The 15,162-nt window shown below is 45.7% G+C and overlaps 1 protein-coding gene and 1 pseudogene across 1 annotated transcript; both read right to left on the minus strand.

The window, feature by feature from the left end:
* Positions 1-3,061: 3,061 nt before the first annotated feature.
* On the minus strand, positions 3,062-6,313 carry LOC124046875 (annotated as a pseudogene).
* Positions 6,194-14,776, minus strand: LOC124045923 (WD repeat-containing protein 13-like). The gene is made up of 11 exons (XM_046365738.1): positions 14,689-14,776; positions 14,136-14,246; positions 11,517-11,605; positions 10,910-11,141; positions 10,532-10,641; positions 10,241-10,371; positions 8,099-8,406; positions 7,801-7,981; positions 7,507-7,648; positions 7,179-7,297; positions 6,194-6,922 (listed from the first exon to the last, which is right to left on the minus strand). Exons 2-11 carry the CDS (start codon positions 14,172-14,174, stop codon positions 6,738-6,740), a joined length of 1,536 nt encoding a protein of 511 aa, XP_046221694.1. The 5' UTR covers positions 14,175-14,246; positions 14,689-14,776; the 3' UTR covers positions 6,194-6,737.
* Positions 14,777-15,162: the final 386 nt, after the last annotated feature.

Below are 15,162 nucleotides of genomic sequence, written 5' to 3' on the forward strand. Positions count from 1 at the left end.
GAACAAATTCTTATTTTCAATGACAGCCTAGGAACAGTGGGTTAACTGCCTGTTCAGGGGCAGAACGACAGATTTGTACCTTGTCAGCTTGGGGGTTTGAACTTGCAACCTTCCGGCTACTAGTCCAACGCTCTAACGCTCTAACCCTGCCGCCCCCTGCCGCCCCATGTACAAAGTATCTCAGAGTAGAAGTGCTGATCTAAGATCAGGTCCCCCCTCCCTCCATGTAATCTTATTAATTGTGATCTAAAAGGCAAAACTAATCCGAAATCAGCACTCCTACTCGTGTGATACATATGGATTACGGCCCCTGGTCAAATGACATAAGATCTCACACTGGGAAGAGGTCCTACAATTTTGTCAGTCTGACTTAAACAACCCAGCGCAACCTCTATGAGGGGACAGTAGCTCCATCCAACAATGAATGTGAGGCTTCACACATGACTGACAGTCCTACAACTGTGTAATTCATGGTTTTAAGCAGCCAATTGAATTGCAGTCATAAGAAAGCTCTTTAAATTGCCTCTGTCAACGGTAGGGCTGGGAATTGCCAGGGACCTCACGATATGATATACTTAGATGCCAATACGATATTGAGATTCTCACGATTCTATATGTATTGCGAATTGATGTGATTTTATTGCAAAACGAGTTTTGATCAGTCATGGAAATAAAAGTGCTGAAAACATTTTAGCTCCCTATCTAAAAAGAAGATGGGAGAACAAGCTATGATGGGAAACTGCTGGCATTTTGGTACAGGTACAGCCAACTAGGGCAAAAAATGTTGCAATATTATCAAAACGATATGATTTATATCGGCAAAAATAATATCCCAATATGGAACTATCGATCCACCCCCATCACTAATCAACGGCTCCTAATCCAAAAGGTCTTGGAAGAGCCTGCATTTTCATGCATATTAAAAACACACCTTTCAACTTTCAACACGCCAGTTTAGTACAGACAAATTGTACAGCAAACAATTACATCAAATGAAAAGGTTTCTCCCCCTTGACATTTTTCCTATTTTGTTGCCTTACAACCTGGAAATAAAATAGATTTTTGTGGGGGGTTTGTATCATTGGATTTACACAACATGCCTACCACTTTGAAGATGCAAAATATTTTTTATTGTGAAACAAACAAGAAATAGAACAAAAAAAACAGACATATAACAGAATAGTGCATAACTATTCACCCCCCCCCCAAAGTCAATGCTTTGTAGAACCACCTTTTGCAGCAATTACAGCTGCATGTCTCTTGGGATATGTCTGTATAAGCTTGGCACATCAAGCCACTGGGATTGTTGCCCATTCTTCAAGCCAAACTGCTCCAGCTCTTTCAAGTTGGATGGGTTCCGCTGGTGTACAGCAATCTTTAAGTCATACCACAGATTCTCAATTGGATTGAGGTCTGGGCTTTGACTAGGCCATTCCAAGACATTTAAAATTTTCCCCTTTAAACCACTTAAGTGTTGCTTCAGCAGTATGCTTAGTGTCATTGTCCTGCTGGAAGGTGAAATTCTTTCCCAGTCTCAAATCTTTGGAAGACTGAAACGGGTTTCCCTCAAGAATTTCCCTGTATTTAGCGCCATTCCTTCTATTTCACTTCACCAATTTAGACTATTGTGTGTCTGTCCATTACATGAAATAAAAATAGAAATCCGTTTAAATTACAGGTTGTAATGCAACAAAATAGGGAAAACGCCAAGGGGGATGAATACTTTTTTAAGGCGCTGTACACTCATGGGAGACAGTGTTTATGTTATTTAAATATGGCACACAATTTGATTCTAGTGTTGTATATTAAAACCAAACAAAACCAAACTCTTAAGAAAAACTGCAAACAGGTTACAAACAAATTAAACTTAATGTCCCAACCTGAATGAATAGTGTTTGATGAAATAGGGTTGAATATTAAAACACACCAAATATTTACATTGTCCATTTAAAATGCCAGAAATAAAGTTTTATTGTCATGATGGCACTACTGGAACAAAATCAAGTTTATTATTAGTCTTTGTCGCGCCCCTAAAACAAGTAACCCCTGCAATTGTCCTTCTCACACTTGCACTCCATGCGCACACACTTTTTAGGTGATCCAGACATGTGGGCCTTTTTAAGTGATCCTGACATGTGGGTCTTTTTAAGTGATCCAGACATGTGGGCCTTTTTAAGTGATCCAGACATGTGGGTCTTTTTAAGTGATCCAGACATGTGGGCCTTTTTAAGTGATCCAGACATGTGGGCCTTTTTAAGTGTTCCAGACATGTGGGCCTTTTTAAGTGATCCAGACATGTGGGCCATTTTAGGTGATCCAGACATGCGGGCCTTTTTAAGTGATCCAGACATGTGGGCCATTTTAGGTGATCCAGACATGTGGGTATTTTTAAGTGATCCAGACATGTGGCCCTTTTTAGGTGATCCAGACATGTGGGCCTTTTTAGGTGATCCAGACATGTGGGCCTTTTTCGGGGATCCAGACATGTGTGCCTTTTTAGGTGATTCAGTCATACTGAAATTGGAGTCCATCTTAGTTCTCTCCACATCTATTGGATCAACCCCCCCTCTCCCCAATTTCGATCTTGTCTTATCGTTGCAACTCCCCAATGGGCTCGGGAGAGGCGAAGGTGGAGTCAGGCGTCCTCCGAAACATGCTTAACCTCACTCCTTAACACCCGCCAGCTTAACCCGGAAGCCAGCCGCACCAATGTGTCGGAGGAAACACTGTTCAACTAGCGACCGGGGTCAGCCTGCAAGTGCCCGGCCCGCCACAAGGAGTCACTAGAGCGTGATGAGACAAGTAAGCCACCCGGCCAAACCCCTCCCTAACCTGGACGACGCTGGGCTAATTGTGCACTGCCCTATGGGACTCCCGGCCATGGACGGTTGTGGCACAGCCCGGGAATAAACCCGGGTCTGTAGTAACGCCTCTAACACTGCGATGCAGTGCCTTAGAATGCTGCGCCACTCAGGAAGCCCAAAGCAACCCGTTTAAAGATATCACATATCTACAACCTAAATGTATTCTGAATCTTACATTAACCTTATCACCAGCTCTATTCAGACATATTCATTAATGTGAGAGAGGTTTCCGTAGCGAGCAGCGTCAACAGTGTACTCATCCTCAACATAGTCCAGGTCAAATAGGTACGTTGCTCCCTGTCTGTCATAGACCTGACCCCGCCTCTCTGCCTCCTCTGTAGTGATGATCTAGATGGAACACAACACAGCCAATCACAACAGAGAACAACCATGCAGTGTAATACAGCCAGGATACACACAGTGCTGCATGAGATAATGAAAACCACTAGTAGTATGTTGTTTGATTGTCAACTGTGACAGCTGCCAGTGATATTATAAACTGTGCACCAAATAATCTCTATAATCCAAGTTGTTTTTCTTACCTCTCCGACATACTCCATGATGAAGGAATGTCTTTTGATATGCTTAGAGGTGCGTACGCCCCACCCACGCCCGTTGTCTGTTTTGAAGATGCAGAGGGTATGCTGGATCTCTTTCTGTACCACTCTGTTGGGACAGTCTGGTTGCACTCATAGATGGGCTCCCCAGGCTTAACCTTCACCTGCCCATACTCGTCGTAGGAAAAGCCATGGCCCGATACCCCTGGGCAGCAACCGCCCACAGGGTTCTCCAAACAGCTGGTGCACTCGCACCCCACTGCCACTGAAATGCCCTCACCCACTTAGGAGAGAAAATCTTTGATTTCATTCTACATATTTATATTTGTACTGTATTGCTACATACTAGACTGAGTGATAAAGAGGGTAGCATCCCTACAGTTGAAATATGTTGTTGATACAAAGTACTGGTGAAACACGAGTCCTTGCACACCTTGTATCTGTTGATGTAGGTAAAGTTCTTTGCAGGGCCCTCCAGGTCCACACGGTTGAGGACCAGGATGCGTTTGGTGAGGCCCCCGACACTGTTGATCTGGGCCTCCCACCTCTGCAGGGTCTGCCTATGCCTGGCTCTGTGCTCCAGGTAAGAGGAGAGCTCTGGTTCAAACCGGTCGGGGACCAGTCTTTTTCTGTCTCTGCAGCTCCAGGAAGACATTGTCCCAGAACTGACGTAGGAGCTCCACACACCGCAGGTTTTTTTCTCGGCTCCCAGGTGTTCATGTGATCTGGGTAACCCTTCCATTTAACCAGGTAGAACTCCCTCTCCTAGGAAAAAAAAACAGCCACTGACAAGGAGTCAGACTGAACTCTGGTGCCCCTATGACAAAGTAGACATCTCCTAAAATCACTTTATTTGGCCAAGTGTACACAAGGTCCAACGGAAATGTGACTTCTATTTATCCCAACCCCTCTGGAAGACACATAAACATATACAGGCCTGGGAGGTTGGAACAGGGAAGCAGTTCTCGCTCAATTATAGATGGATGCTTTCAGTGGCAGTCAGACATTACCAGCACTGTAAATTACATCAATTAAAGCTGGATCAATATAATCTCCAACTACCAAAATCAAACCATAGCCTAGCTAGCAGTGGTGTAAAGTATATAACTAAAAATACTTTAAAGTACTACTTAAGTCGTTTTTTGAGGTAAATGTACTTTACTCTATTTATATTTTTGTCTGAGTGTTGAGAGTGTGCTCCTTGGCTATCTGTGTGTAATATATATATATATCTGGTTTGCTTAATATAACACATTTGAAATAATATATAATTTTACTTTTAATACTTAAGTATATTTGAGCAATTACATTTACTTTTGATACTTAAATATATTTCAAATCAAATCAAATTTATTTATATAGCCCTTCGTACATCAGCTGATATCTCAAAGTGCTGTACAGAAACCCAGCCTAAAACCCCAAACAGCAAGCAATGCAGGTGTAGAAGCACGGTGGCTAGGAAAAACTCCCTAGAAAGGCCAAAACCTACGAAGAAACCTAGAGAGGAACCAGGCTATGTGGGGTGGCCAGTCCTCTTCTGGCTGTGCCGGGTGGAGATTATAACAGAACATGGCCAAGATGTTCAAATGTTCATAAATGACCAGCATGGTCGAATAATAGTAAGGCAGAAAAGTTGAAACTGGAGCAGCAGCATGGCCAGGTGGACTGGGGACAGCAAGGAGTCATCATGTCAGGTAGTCCTGGGGCATGGTCCTAGGGCTCAGGTCCTCCGAGAGAGAGAAAGAAAGAAGGAGAGAATTAGAGAACACACACTTAGATTCACACAGGACACCGAATAGGACAGGAGAAGTACTCCAGATATAACAAACTGACCCTAGCCCCCCGACACAAACTACTGCAGCATAAATACTGGAGGCTGAGACAGCAAGGAGTCATCATGTCAGGTAGTCCTGGGGAACGGTCATAGGGCTCAGGTCCCCCGATATTTAAAACCAAATACTTGTTGACTTTTCCAAGTAGTATTTTACTAGGTTACTTTCACTTTTACTTGAGTCATTATCTATTAAGGTATCTTTACTTTTACTCAAGTCTGACAATTGGGTACTGTTTCCATCACTGATAGTTAGAATTTGTTCTAAACTTCGGTACTCCCGTTGGATTGGCTCTCTTCCTTCCAGGAAGTGTCCTCTTGTAAGTCACACAGGTACTACACTTCGAAGTCGTGCGCTTGTCTCTTGTTGACCCCCAGATCCAATCACACAATCCCTTCTTGACGACAGAGTCTCCAACTGGCTCGTAATCACTTTTACATGCAACTAGGCACTCTGTAGTTACACAAAAAGCAACACGTGGCTCGCTCCGATCAGGAACTATCATTACGAGTCCATTCAGTTATGTTTTCAATCTGTATGTGCATAGCTAGGTTGCTAACTATTTAAATGCGATGGTAGTTATATTCATTACTGTTTAATGAAAATCAAACAAAGTACAGCTAACAAGCTAGCTAGGCTAATTTCAAATATATCATAAACTGTGTTGCACCACCATTTTGCTAATCAACTTAATGAAATGTATTTTAAAATTGATTTAGAATTTGGGAGTTTACCTTTTAAATATTCTTCTATCTTTACTTTATCGCCAAAATCCAAGGAGCTCTCGCTAGCCAATGGTTGGGTGGATCCGATTTTAGATTGAAAGCCCAAATGACCAATACATTTCTACTGTAGCTCAAGCGTGGAAAACAAAAACATTTTACACATGGCTACATTGTAATAAACACTAGCAATTCAACAAAACAAGCAACTCTCTGTGTGATGTACAGTGGTTATTTTATTCTGTATGTGCATATCATAAATATATTATAGTAATTTGCAACCAGCAAAACACAGGCTAATGCAAATACAAAACGCTCACAAAACGTTGAGGTCTCATCATTGATCAGTCTTTATTGATGCAGTAGTTATTCTGAATTGTCAATACTGATTTCTAGGATGGGTTATTGACACATCAGAGTCAAACAATAAACATGGGAAATGCTTGAAGGCAAATGCAGAACTTATTAGGAATAAATAAGGCTGTAAATTAGAATATTTCCTTATTCTGCTTCATTACTGCTCTATACTAAGGTGTCCTAATCTTGACTCGTGCAAAGCCTCTCAGGTCCTTCAGTGAGAAGCAGTGCTCTCTTTTCTACATTGAAAACCTACAAACTCCACTAAAACCTAGACAACACACATATTCCTTGACGACCTCATTGCACATTGTCAGTGTTCATTTAATTTTGTACAGTGTTTAACATTCTAGAAGTAAAGTTACATTGGCTTATGGTTGGACAGTAGAGGATGTGATTGGTTGATCACTTCTGCTCCCGCCTCCAGATGATGACCATGCCTGTGGAATCAGCAGAGGCCAGTAAACTCTCGTCACAGTTGAAGCTGACGTCCAGCACTGGGCCACCGTGACCCTGCAGCTTGTTGACTATGGCCTTAGTGTTGCGCTCCACATCGAAGAAGTAGACACAGGCGTCCTCACTGCCGGTCACTGTAATAAAAGGTAGGAGAAAAGGGGGAGGAAAAAGAGAAACAAAAAGGGACAAGTGAGAGAGAATACTGGTGTGAACGGTCCTATGCTATAACTATGTTATAACTGAATGTTATGACCTATGAATATTTTCATCTTTGGCTTCAGTGAGCTGATGTACTGACAACCAGTACACAATTGATGTCCCCAAGTGTGGCGCACTTTTGTCTCTAATATCTATACCAGAGAGTAAAGGCAGTGTGAGTGAGGCTCATACCAACACATGCACCCTGTCTGAACGACATGAGAGGGCAGAAGATGCTGTGGAGGGGCTGGGAGCCGTGCTCGATGGGGAAGCTCGTCTTCAGCTGCAGAGTACCTTCATTATCCACCACCCTGTAAAGATGAGGGTCACAGAACCAGTCAAACTCTGCATGCAGTGCACAGAGTGGATCACGCCTTCCTTGTTTATGCGATAGCATACAAGTACGTATCACTGATATTACATACACGTTCCAGTGCAAAATGCAGCAGTTAATGAAACTACGACAGTTACATAGTGTTTGTATTATAACTAATGGAGCCTCTCTCTGTGTGTGTGAGACCTGTAGAGTAGCAGTTTGTTGACACAGGCATTGATAAGCAGGGATGGGTCTCGGGCCTCTCTGCTGATCCAGGAGCGGGCAGAGATGCTGCAGATGGAACTGCCCTCACTCACCACCAGCCGCTTGGCTTTGGTCAGCTTCCCTGTGGGTTGAAATTCAGAGTTGTTAGACACACACACAACACTTTCCTATGCTTGTGGCCTAGTACTTTGGGTTTTTGATAAAGCGCTTTATAAATAAAATGAATTCATACAAATTATTCATAAAAAGCAGGGAGGTTTTTCCTCAGTCCACCTGTGGCCATGTCAAACAGGAAGGAGAATATGCTGCCCCTGTCATCCCCAGCCCACAGGATCCTCCCAGGGGCATCAAAGGACATAGACAGCACCCGTCCTGTCAGCTTACTAGAACCTCCCTTCACCTTCTTCCCTGTGGAGATGTTTACCACCTGCAGGAGGTGCTTACTGTTCCCCACCTGGAGAACAGAGCAGAGGTCATGGGGTCAGGGGGAGCATTGGTAAAGATCGTAAGGAAGGAAGCGTAAGGAAGAGAGTTTGACCATTGTAGAGACAACGCTTTTACTATGACTCACCACTGTGAGGTTGTTGTTCATGGGCTGGAAGGTGCAGCAGAGCAGTTCGCTGGCTTCAGGGTCTCTGACCTCACGGATACACCTCCCGTCCTCCGTGTTCCAAATACGCAGCGTCCCATCCTTTGACGTCGACACGATGACGTCGTTGCTAAGGGACCAAGCGAAGTCGGTGACGGGACCTGCGTGACCCTTCAGGATCACCTTCACACTGGGCGGGGACGAGAACAGGGTCATAATGGACAGGGTGCTGTCCAATGAGCAGCAGGCTAGGAGGTGCTTGTCATCGTTAGCAAACTGCAGCCGTGGAACTAGAGGAGAAGAAGGAACCCAATAAAACATAAGACACAGAAATATGTCGGTACTTGCATTGAGCGGCAGGGTAGCCTAGTGGTTAGAGCGTTGGACTAGTAACCGGAAGGTTGCAAGTTCAAACCCCTGAGCTGACAAGGTACAAATCTGTCGTTCTGCCCCTGAACAGGCAGTTAACCCACTATTCCTAGGCCGTCATTGTAAATAAGAATTTGTTCTTAACTGACTTGCCTAGTTTTAAAAAAAAAAAGGTTAAAAAAAATATATATGGATATCTTTCCATTACATACTGCCATTTCACCCCTTCTGAAAAAACATACACTCGATCCCTCCGATGTTAACAACTACAGACCAGTATCCCTTCTTTCTTTTCTCTCCAAAACTCTTGAACGTGCCGTCCTTGGTCAGCTCTCCCGCTATCTCTCTCAGAATGACCTTCTTGATCCAAATCAGTCAGGTTTCAAGACTAGTCATTCAACTGAGACTGCTCTTCTCTGTATCACGGAGGCGCTCCGCACCGCTAAAGCTAACTCTCTCTCCTCTGCTCTCATCCTTCTAGACCTATCTGCTGCCTTCGATACTGTGAACCATCAGATCCTCCTCTCCACCCTCTCCGAGTTGGGCATCTCCAGCGCGGCCCACGCTTGGATTGCGTCCTACCTGACAGGTCGCTCCTACCAGGTGGCGTGGCGAGAATCTGTCTCCTCACCACGCGCTCTCACCACTGGTGTCCCCCAGGGCTCTGTTCTAGGCCCTCTCCTATTCTCGCTATACACCAAGTCACTTGGCTCTGTCATAACCTCACATGGTCTCTCCTATCATTGCTATGCAGACGACACACAATTAATCTTCTCCTTTCCCCCTTCTGATGACCAGGTGGTGAATCGCATCTCTGCATGTCTGGCAGACATATCAGTGTGGATGACGGATCACCACCTCAAGCTGAACTTCGGCAAGACGGAGCTGCTCTTCCTCCCGGGGAAGGACTGCCCGTTCCATGATCTCGCCATCACGGTTGACAACTCCATTGTGTCCTCCTCCCAGAGCGCTAAGAACCTTGGTGTGATCCTGGACAGCACCCTGTCGTTCTCAACCAACATCAAGGCAGTGGCCCGTTCCTGTAGGTTCATGCTCTACAACATCCGCAGAGTACGACCCTGCCTCACACAGGAAGCGGCGCAGGTCCTAATCCAGGCACTTGTCATCTCCCGTCTGGATTACTGCAACTCGCTGTTGGCTGGGCTCCCTGCCTGTGCCATTAAACCCCTACAACTCATCCAGAACGCCGCAGCCCGTCTAGTGTTCAACCTTCCCAAGTTCTCTCACGTCACCCCGCTCCTCCGCTCTCTCCACTGGCTTCCAGTTGAAGCTCGCATCCGCTACAAGACCATGGTGCTTGCCTACGGAGCTGTGAGGGGAACGGCACCTCAGTACCTCCAGGCTCTGATCAGGCCCTACACCCAAATAAGGGCACTGCGTTCATCCACCTCTGGCCTGCTCGCCTCCCTACCACTGAGGAAGTACAGTTCCCGCTCAGCCCAGTCAAAACTGTTCGCTGCTCTGGCTCCCCAATGGTGGAACAAACTCCCTCACGACGCCAGGACAGCGGAGTCAATCACCACCTTCCGGAGACACCTGAAACCCCACCTCTTTAAGGAATACTTAGGATAGGATAAAGTAATCCTTCTCACCCCCTCCCCCTTAAAATATTTAGATGCACTATTGTAAAGTGGCTGTTCCACTGGATGTCATAAGGTGAATGCACCAATTTGTAAGTCGCTCTGGATAAGAGCGTCTGCTAAATGACTTAAATGTAAATGTATTTCCACTCACCTGCAGCATCCACGTGTTGGTCAAATATGTGGTGCATGCCAGCAAAAGCATAGTTCTCGCTCAGAGTGGTGTCCCCGGCCATGGCACGGCTAGCCTCTGCCACAGAGGTTGGCACCAAGGCACCCGAGGGTCTGTAGGCACAAACAAACCAACATTTCCAATCAGGAAGAATCATTTATTACACATTTGACCATCACTCAATGAAATGCTGTGCTTATAAACATGAAACAGTGTTTCAAAAGAAAAGAGACTAAAGGATGAATGGGGTCAGTAAGGAGTGGCTGGGGTTACCGCTCATCGTAGACTGCCCTGTTCATCTGGGCCTGTAACTGGTAGGAGCCTCTGCTCACCGATCGACGGTGACCACGAGCCCCCTGAGCACGGGGGTCCTCCTCAAAGTCCTGTCAAGAAAGAGGGTGGGAGAAAGAGCAAGCAGACCTAATGGAGTGAGTGCAAGTGCATGCAGTGAGAAACTTACAGGCCATATAAAAACAATCATCTTCTCAACCTGCCTACATCACCAAACTGCCTACGTTTGTCTTTCTCCCTCCATCTCAATTTACCTTGTCGGCATCTCATCTCAGTCTAATCTTGACTGTTCAAGCTGCTTATTGACAGTATTCTCTTTCTGTCTGTCTCGCGCTCACTCTGCCCATGTCTCAGTCTAACCTCCATGCGGTCCAGTGTGGTGCGGGAGCTGCGCACACTGCTGGCCCTGAAGCTGCTCTGCTCAGACAGGGGTCCGTAGCGCAGGCCCAGCAGCTGGCTGCGCAGCCTCACGTAACGCCTGCGCAGCCCCGGCTCAAAGCCACACTTGGCGTTCTCCCTGAGCAGCTGGCTGCGCCGGCGGATGTATTGCGTGCGGAACTGTGGGAACGTAGGTGTGCGGTAAGCATTGTATCTGTGAAGGGACCACGGGAAGGGGTAGTGAGAGAGACAGACAACAGTTATTAGAAACAGTATGATCTTGGAATGGTAATTTCTCACTTTGTACCTTTTGATCATTTTGCTTGAACTGAGGACTGATGTATAATTATTAGGTTTACTATTCACTAATACAAACATGCTGACAGCAGTTTTACTACAATCAAGGCCCTTGGCTAGCCTGGTTTAACCAGACTAACGACTGCACTCACCATTGTTTCAACAGCAGTCAGTCTAGTTTAACCAGGCTATCCCTAGACAGCAATCCATGCAAGATTTCTATCAGTAGACTTGTTTGTATCAGTACTCTGAGGTCATGTCGTGCCACCAGTTCTTTATATTAGAGACCTACCTTGCGTCCACTGCCAACACCTGCTGCCAAACTGCAGCCATTCCACAAACATTCAAGGTAGAGAGGACGCCAGGGCAGATATCAGATCCCTATCAACACAAACAGCACAGCAAATTAGAGAATGGTAGGGGAGTAAGCTACATGAAGGCTAATTCAATTTAGCCTCCAGAGTGTGTGGTACAGAACACTGCCAGCTACAGCGGCATTGATCACGGGATCTAGCTGCAGCGGCATTGATCACGGGATCTAGCTGCAGCGGCATTGATCACGGGATCTAGCTGCAGCGGCATTGATCACGGGATCTAGCTGCAGCGGCATTGATCACGGGATCTAGCTGCAGCGGCATTGATCACGGGATCTCGCTACAGCGGCATTGATCACGGGATCTAGCTGCAGCGGCATTGATCACGGGATCAGCTGCAGGGCATTGATCACGGGATCTAGCTGCAGCGGCATTGATCACGGGATCTAGCTGCAGCGGCATTGATCACGGGATCTCGCTGCAGCGGCATTGATCACGGGATCTCGCTACAGCGGCATTGATCACGGGATCTAGCTGCAGCGGCATTGATCACGGGATCTAGCTGCAGCGGCATTGATCACGGGATCTAGCTGCAGCGGCATTGATCCCGGGATCTCGCTGCAGCGGCATTGATCCCGGGATCTCGCTGCAGCGGCATTGATCCCGGGATCTCGCTGCAGCGGCATTGATCCCGGGATCTCGCTGCAGCGGCATTGATCCCGGGATCTCGCTGCAGCGGCATTGATCCCGGGATCTAGCTGCAGCGGCATTGATCCCGGGATCTCGCTGCAGCGGCATTGATACCGGGATCTAGCTGCAGGGGCATTAATCACGGGATCTAGCTACAGCGGCATTGATCACGGGATCTAGCTGCAGGGGCATTAATCACGGGATCTAGCTACAGCGGCATTGATCACGGGATCTAGCTACAGAGGCAAAGAAAGCCAGCATTGGGCACAGTGTAATGTCATTTGTGTTCCAGATGCTAGCTACTCTGTCATAACAGGACAGGTAGAAACAGACACGATCCAGCGATTGACTTCTTGAGGGTTGCCCTATTATAACGACAGCAACATTGCTAGTCACAGAATATCAATGACAAAATACAGAAACGGGGCCGAAATGTTTTATGCAGATGCCACAAAACTAACTTGCTAACCAACCCAGTTAGTCTATGACTGCTCACGAACGTCGGCTTCAAAGTGCTTATACTATGTGAAAACAGCTATGCTAGCCCTTGATCATGACTCAGATCCATTACATATACAAAAGTATGTGAACACCCCTTCAAATTAGTGGATTCGGCTATTTCAGACACACCCATTGCTGACAGGTGTATAAAATCGAGCACACAGCCTTGCCATCTCCATAGACAAACATTGGAAGTAGAATGGCCTTACTGAAGATGTCAGTGACTTTCAAAGTGGCACCGCCATAGGGTGCCACCTTTCCAACAAGTCAGTTCATCAAATGTCTTCCCTGCTAGAGATGCCCTGGTCAGTTGTAAGTGCTGTTATTGTGAAGTGGAAACGTCTCGGAGCAACAACGGATCAGCCGCGAAGTGGTAGGCCACACAAACTAACAGAACGGGAACACCGAGTTCTGAAGCATGTAAAAATGTCTGCCCTCTGTTGCAACACCCTACGGAGTTCCAAACTGCCTCTGGAAGCAACGTCAGCACAAGAACTGTTCATCGGGAGCTTCATGAAATGGGTTTCCATGGCCGAGCAGCTGCACAAAAGCCTAAGATCACCATGTGCAATGCCAAGCGGTGGCTGGAGTGGTGTAAAGCTCGCTGCCATTGGACTCTGGAGCATTGGAAACGCAGTCGCTGGAGTGATGAATCACTCTTTACTATCTGACAGTCCATAAGACAAGTCTGGACTCGATGGATGCTAGGAGAACACCCCAATGCTTAGTGCCAACTGTAACGTCAGGGTTTGGGCTAGGCCCCTTAGTTGCAGAGAAGGGACATCTTAACAGTACAGCATACAATTACATTCTAGATCTAGACGATTCTGTGCTTCCAACTTTGTGGCAACAGTTTAGGGAAGGCCCTTTCGTGTTTCAGCATGATAATGCCCCAATTCACAAAGTGAGGTCCATACAGAAATGGTTTGTAGAGATTGGTGTGGAAGAACTTGACTGGCCTGCACAGAGCCCTGACCTCAAACACCTTTGGGATGAATTGGAACGCTGACTGTGAGCCAGGTATATCGCCAAACATCAGTGCCTCACTAATGCTCTTGTGGCTGAATGGAAGCAAGTCCCCGCAGCAATATTCAAACATATAGTGGAATGCCTTCCCAGAAGAGTGGAGGCTGTTATAGCAGAAAAGGGGTGACCAACTCCATATTAATGCCCATGATTTTGGAATTAGATAATCGATGAGCAGGTGTCCACACTTTTGGCCATGTAGTGTAAGTCATTGAAGAAGGAGTCTTCTGTAGGGGGAAGTTTTTTAAGACTAGAGCCACAACGATTGGTCTGAACATTAACATGCATTGCTTGCCTTAAGTTTTTGAAGCATAAGGACCTTATCTTTCATATCAGCAATAAATCATTTTCAAAAAACAAAAGGTTAAATTGATACACACCTTTATAGGGTTAGGGTTCCCACATGGCCATATTTCCATGTTTGAGTGCTTGTAAAGATGAAAGACAGAGTGGACTACCTGTGCTAATTAGTTATCTAGGTCTCAGAACACCTGCGTGTAAAGGGAAGACAGACACCACAAATGTGTTGTCACTGAAAAATGCCGTCACTGCGTTAAAACACTGTACAGGAAGTGTGTCTTTTGCATTTGTGAAATTATTTTGATGTGATATGAAAGTAGAGGGTTATGTTTCTAGAACCGTACCGCAATTGAGAATAAATTCACGTAAAGATAATGCATTTGGTTGTTTTTGCTTCCAAAGCCAATTTGCCCTTTAAAAAGAACACGTACGTTAATGTTCGGCTCCTTTAGTCAAATATTGGGCTAGCTACAGTTGCTTGCTAGCCATGTCTGATCAATAACTGGACGCCCCTGTCCTCAAATGCCACTTAGCAGACTGATTTTGTTTATTTCTTCAAAAGCAATTTAAACTACATCCTTTTCCATAAAAAATGACGGTCAACATATAAAGAAAACATCACAGATGGCTCACCTTCCTTCCTTAGCGTTTCGCTGTCAGTGTCAAATTGTGGCACCATTGATCCTGCCCACGTGCGCAGCTGCGCTGACTTGTAAAACATGTGGCTGACGCAGCATTGTTTAAACGCAATCAATATGATTTACAAATCAAATAATACGTCTGTACGCCAAAATGTTTGTACGCAGAGTTCGTACAGTCTTTAATAAACCAGGAAACCATGGCAATTAGGGCATTTCACGAAGAAATGCCTAAGCGTTTTGTGTTTTTTTGTTGTTATTCCAAGTTTTGCTTAGCGCTGTTGTTTATTTTCCAATACCCAACATATTCAACATGTATTATATAGTAATGGTTGTATATCAATTACACCTACTGTAGTTGAAAAAAGCTTGCCCAGTTTTCCTGGTTCCACTTCTGTATTTCATCACTAGGTGGAGACCTTGACCGCAACACACCACACCCTGAGTACCAGCCTGTATGGTCTCTCAT

The sequence above is a fragment of the Oncorhynchus gorbuscha genome, linkage group LG10 (assembly GCF_021184085.1).
Source record: "Oncorhynchus gorbuscha isolate QuinsamMale2020 ecotype Even-year linkage group LG10, OgorEven_v1.0, whole genome shotgun sequence".
NCBI classification, from domain to species: Eukaryota; Metazoa; Chordata; class Actinopteri; order Salmoniformes; family Salmonidae; genus Oncorhynchus; species Oncorhynchus gorbuscha.

What these genes read in the sequence shown, in the direction of transcription:
- LOC124045923 (XM_046365738.1), bottom strand. Translation starts at nt 14,174, where the DNA reads ATGGAAATATGGCCATGTGGGAACCCTAACCCTATAAAG. An exon ending in CCAACACGTGGATGCTGCAG is followed by an intron (nt 8,407 to 10,240) that starts GTGAGTGGAAAT and finishes CTTCTCCTCTAG; the next exon opens with TTCCACGGCTGCAGTTTGCT. An exon ending in TGAACAACAACCTCACAGTG is followed by an intron (nt 7,982 to 8,098) that starts GTGAGTCATAGT and finishes TCTGTTCTCCAG; the next exon opens with GTGGGGAACAGTAAGCACCT.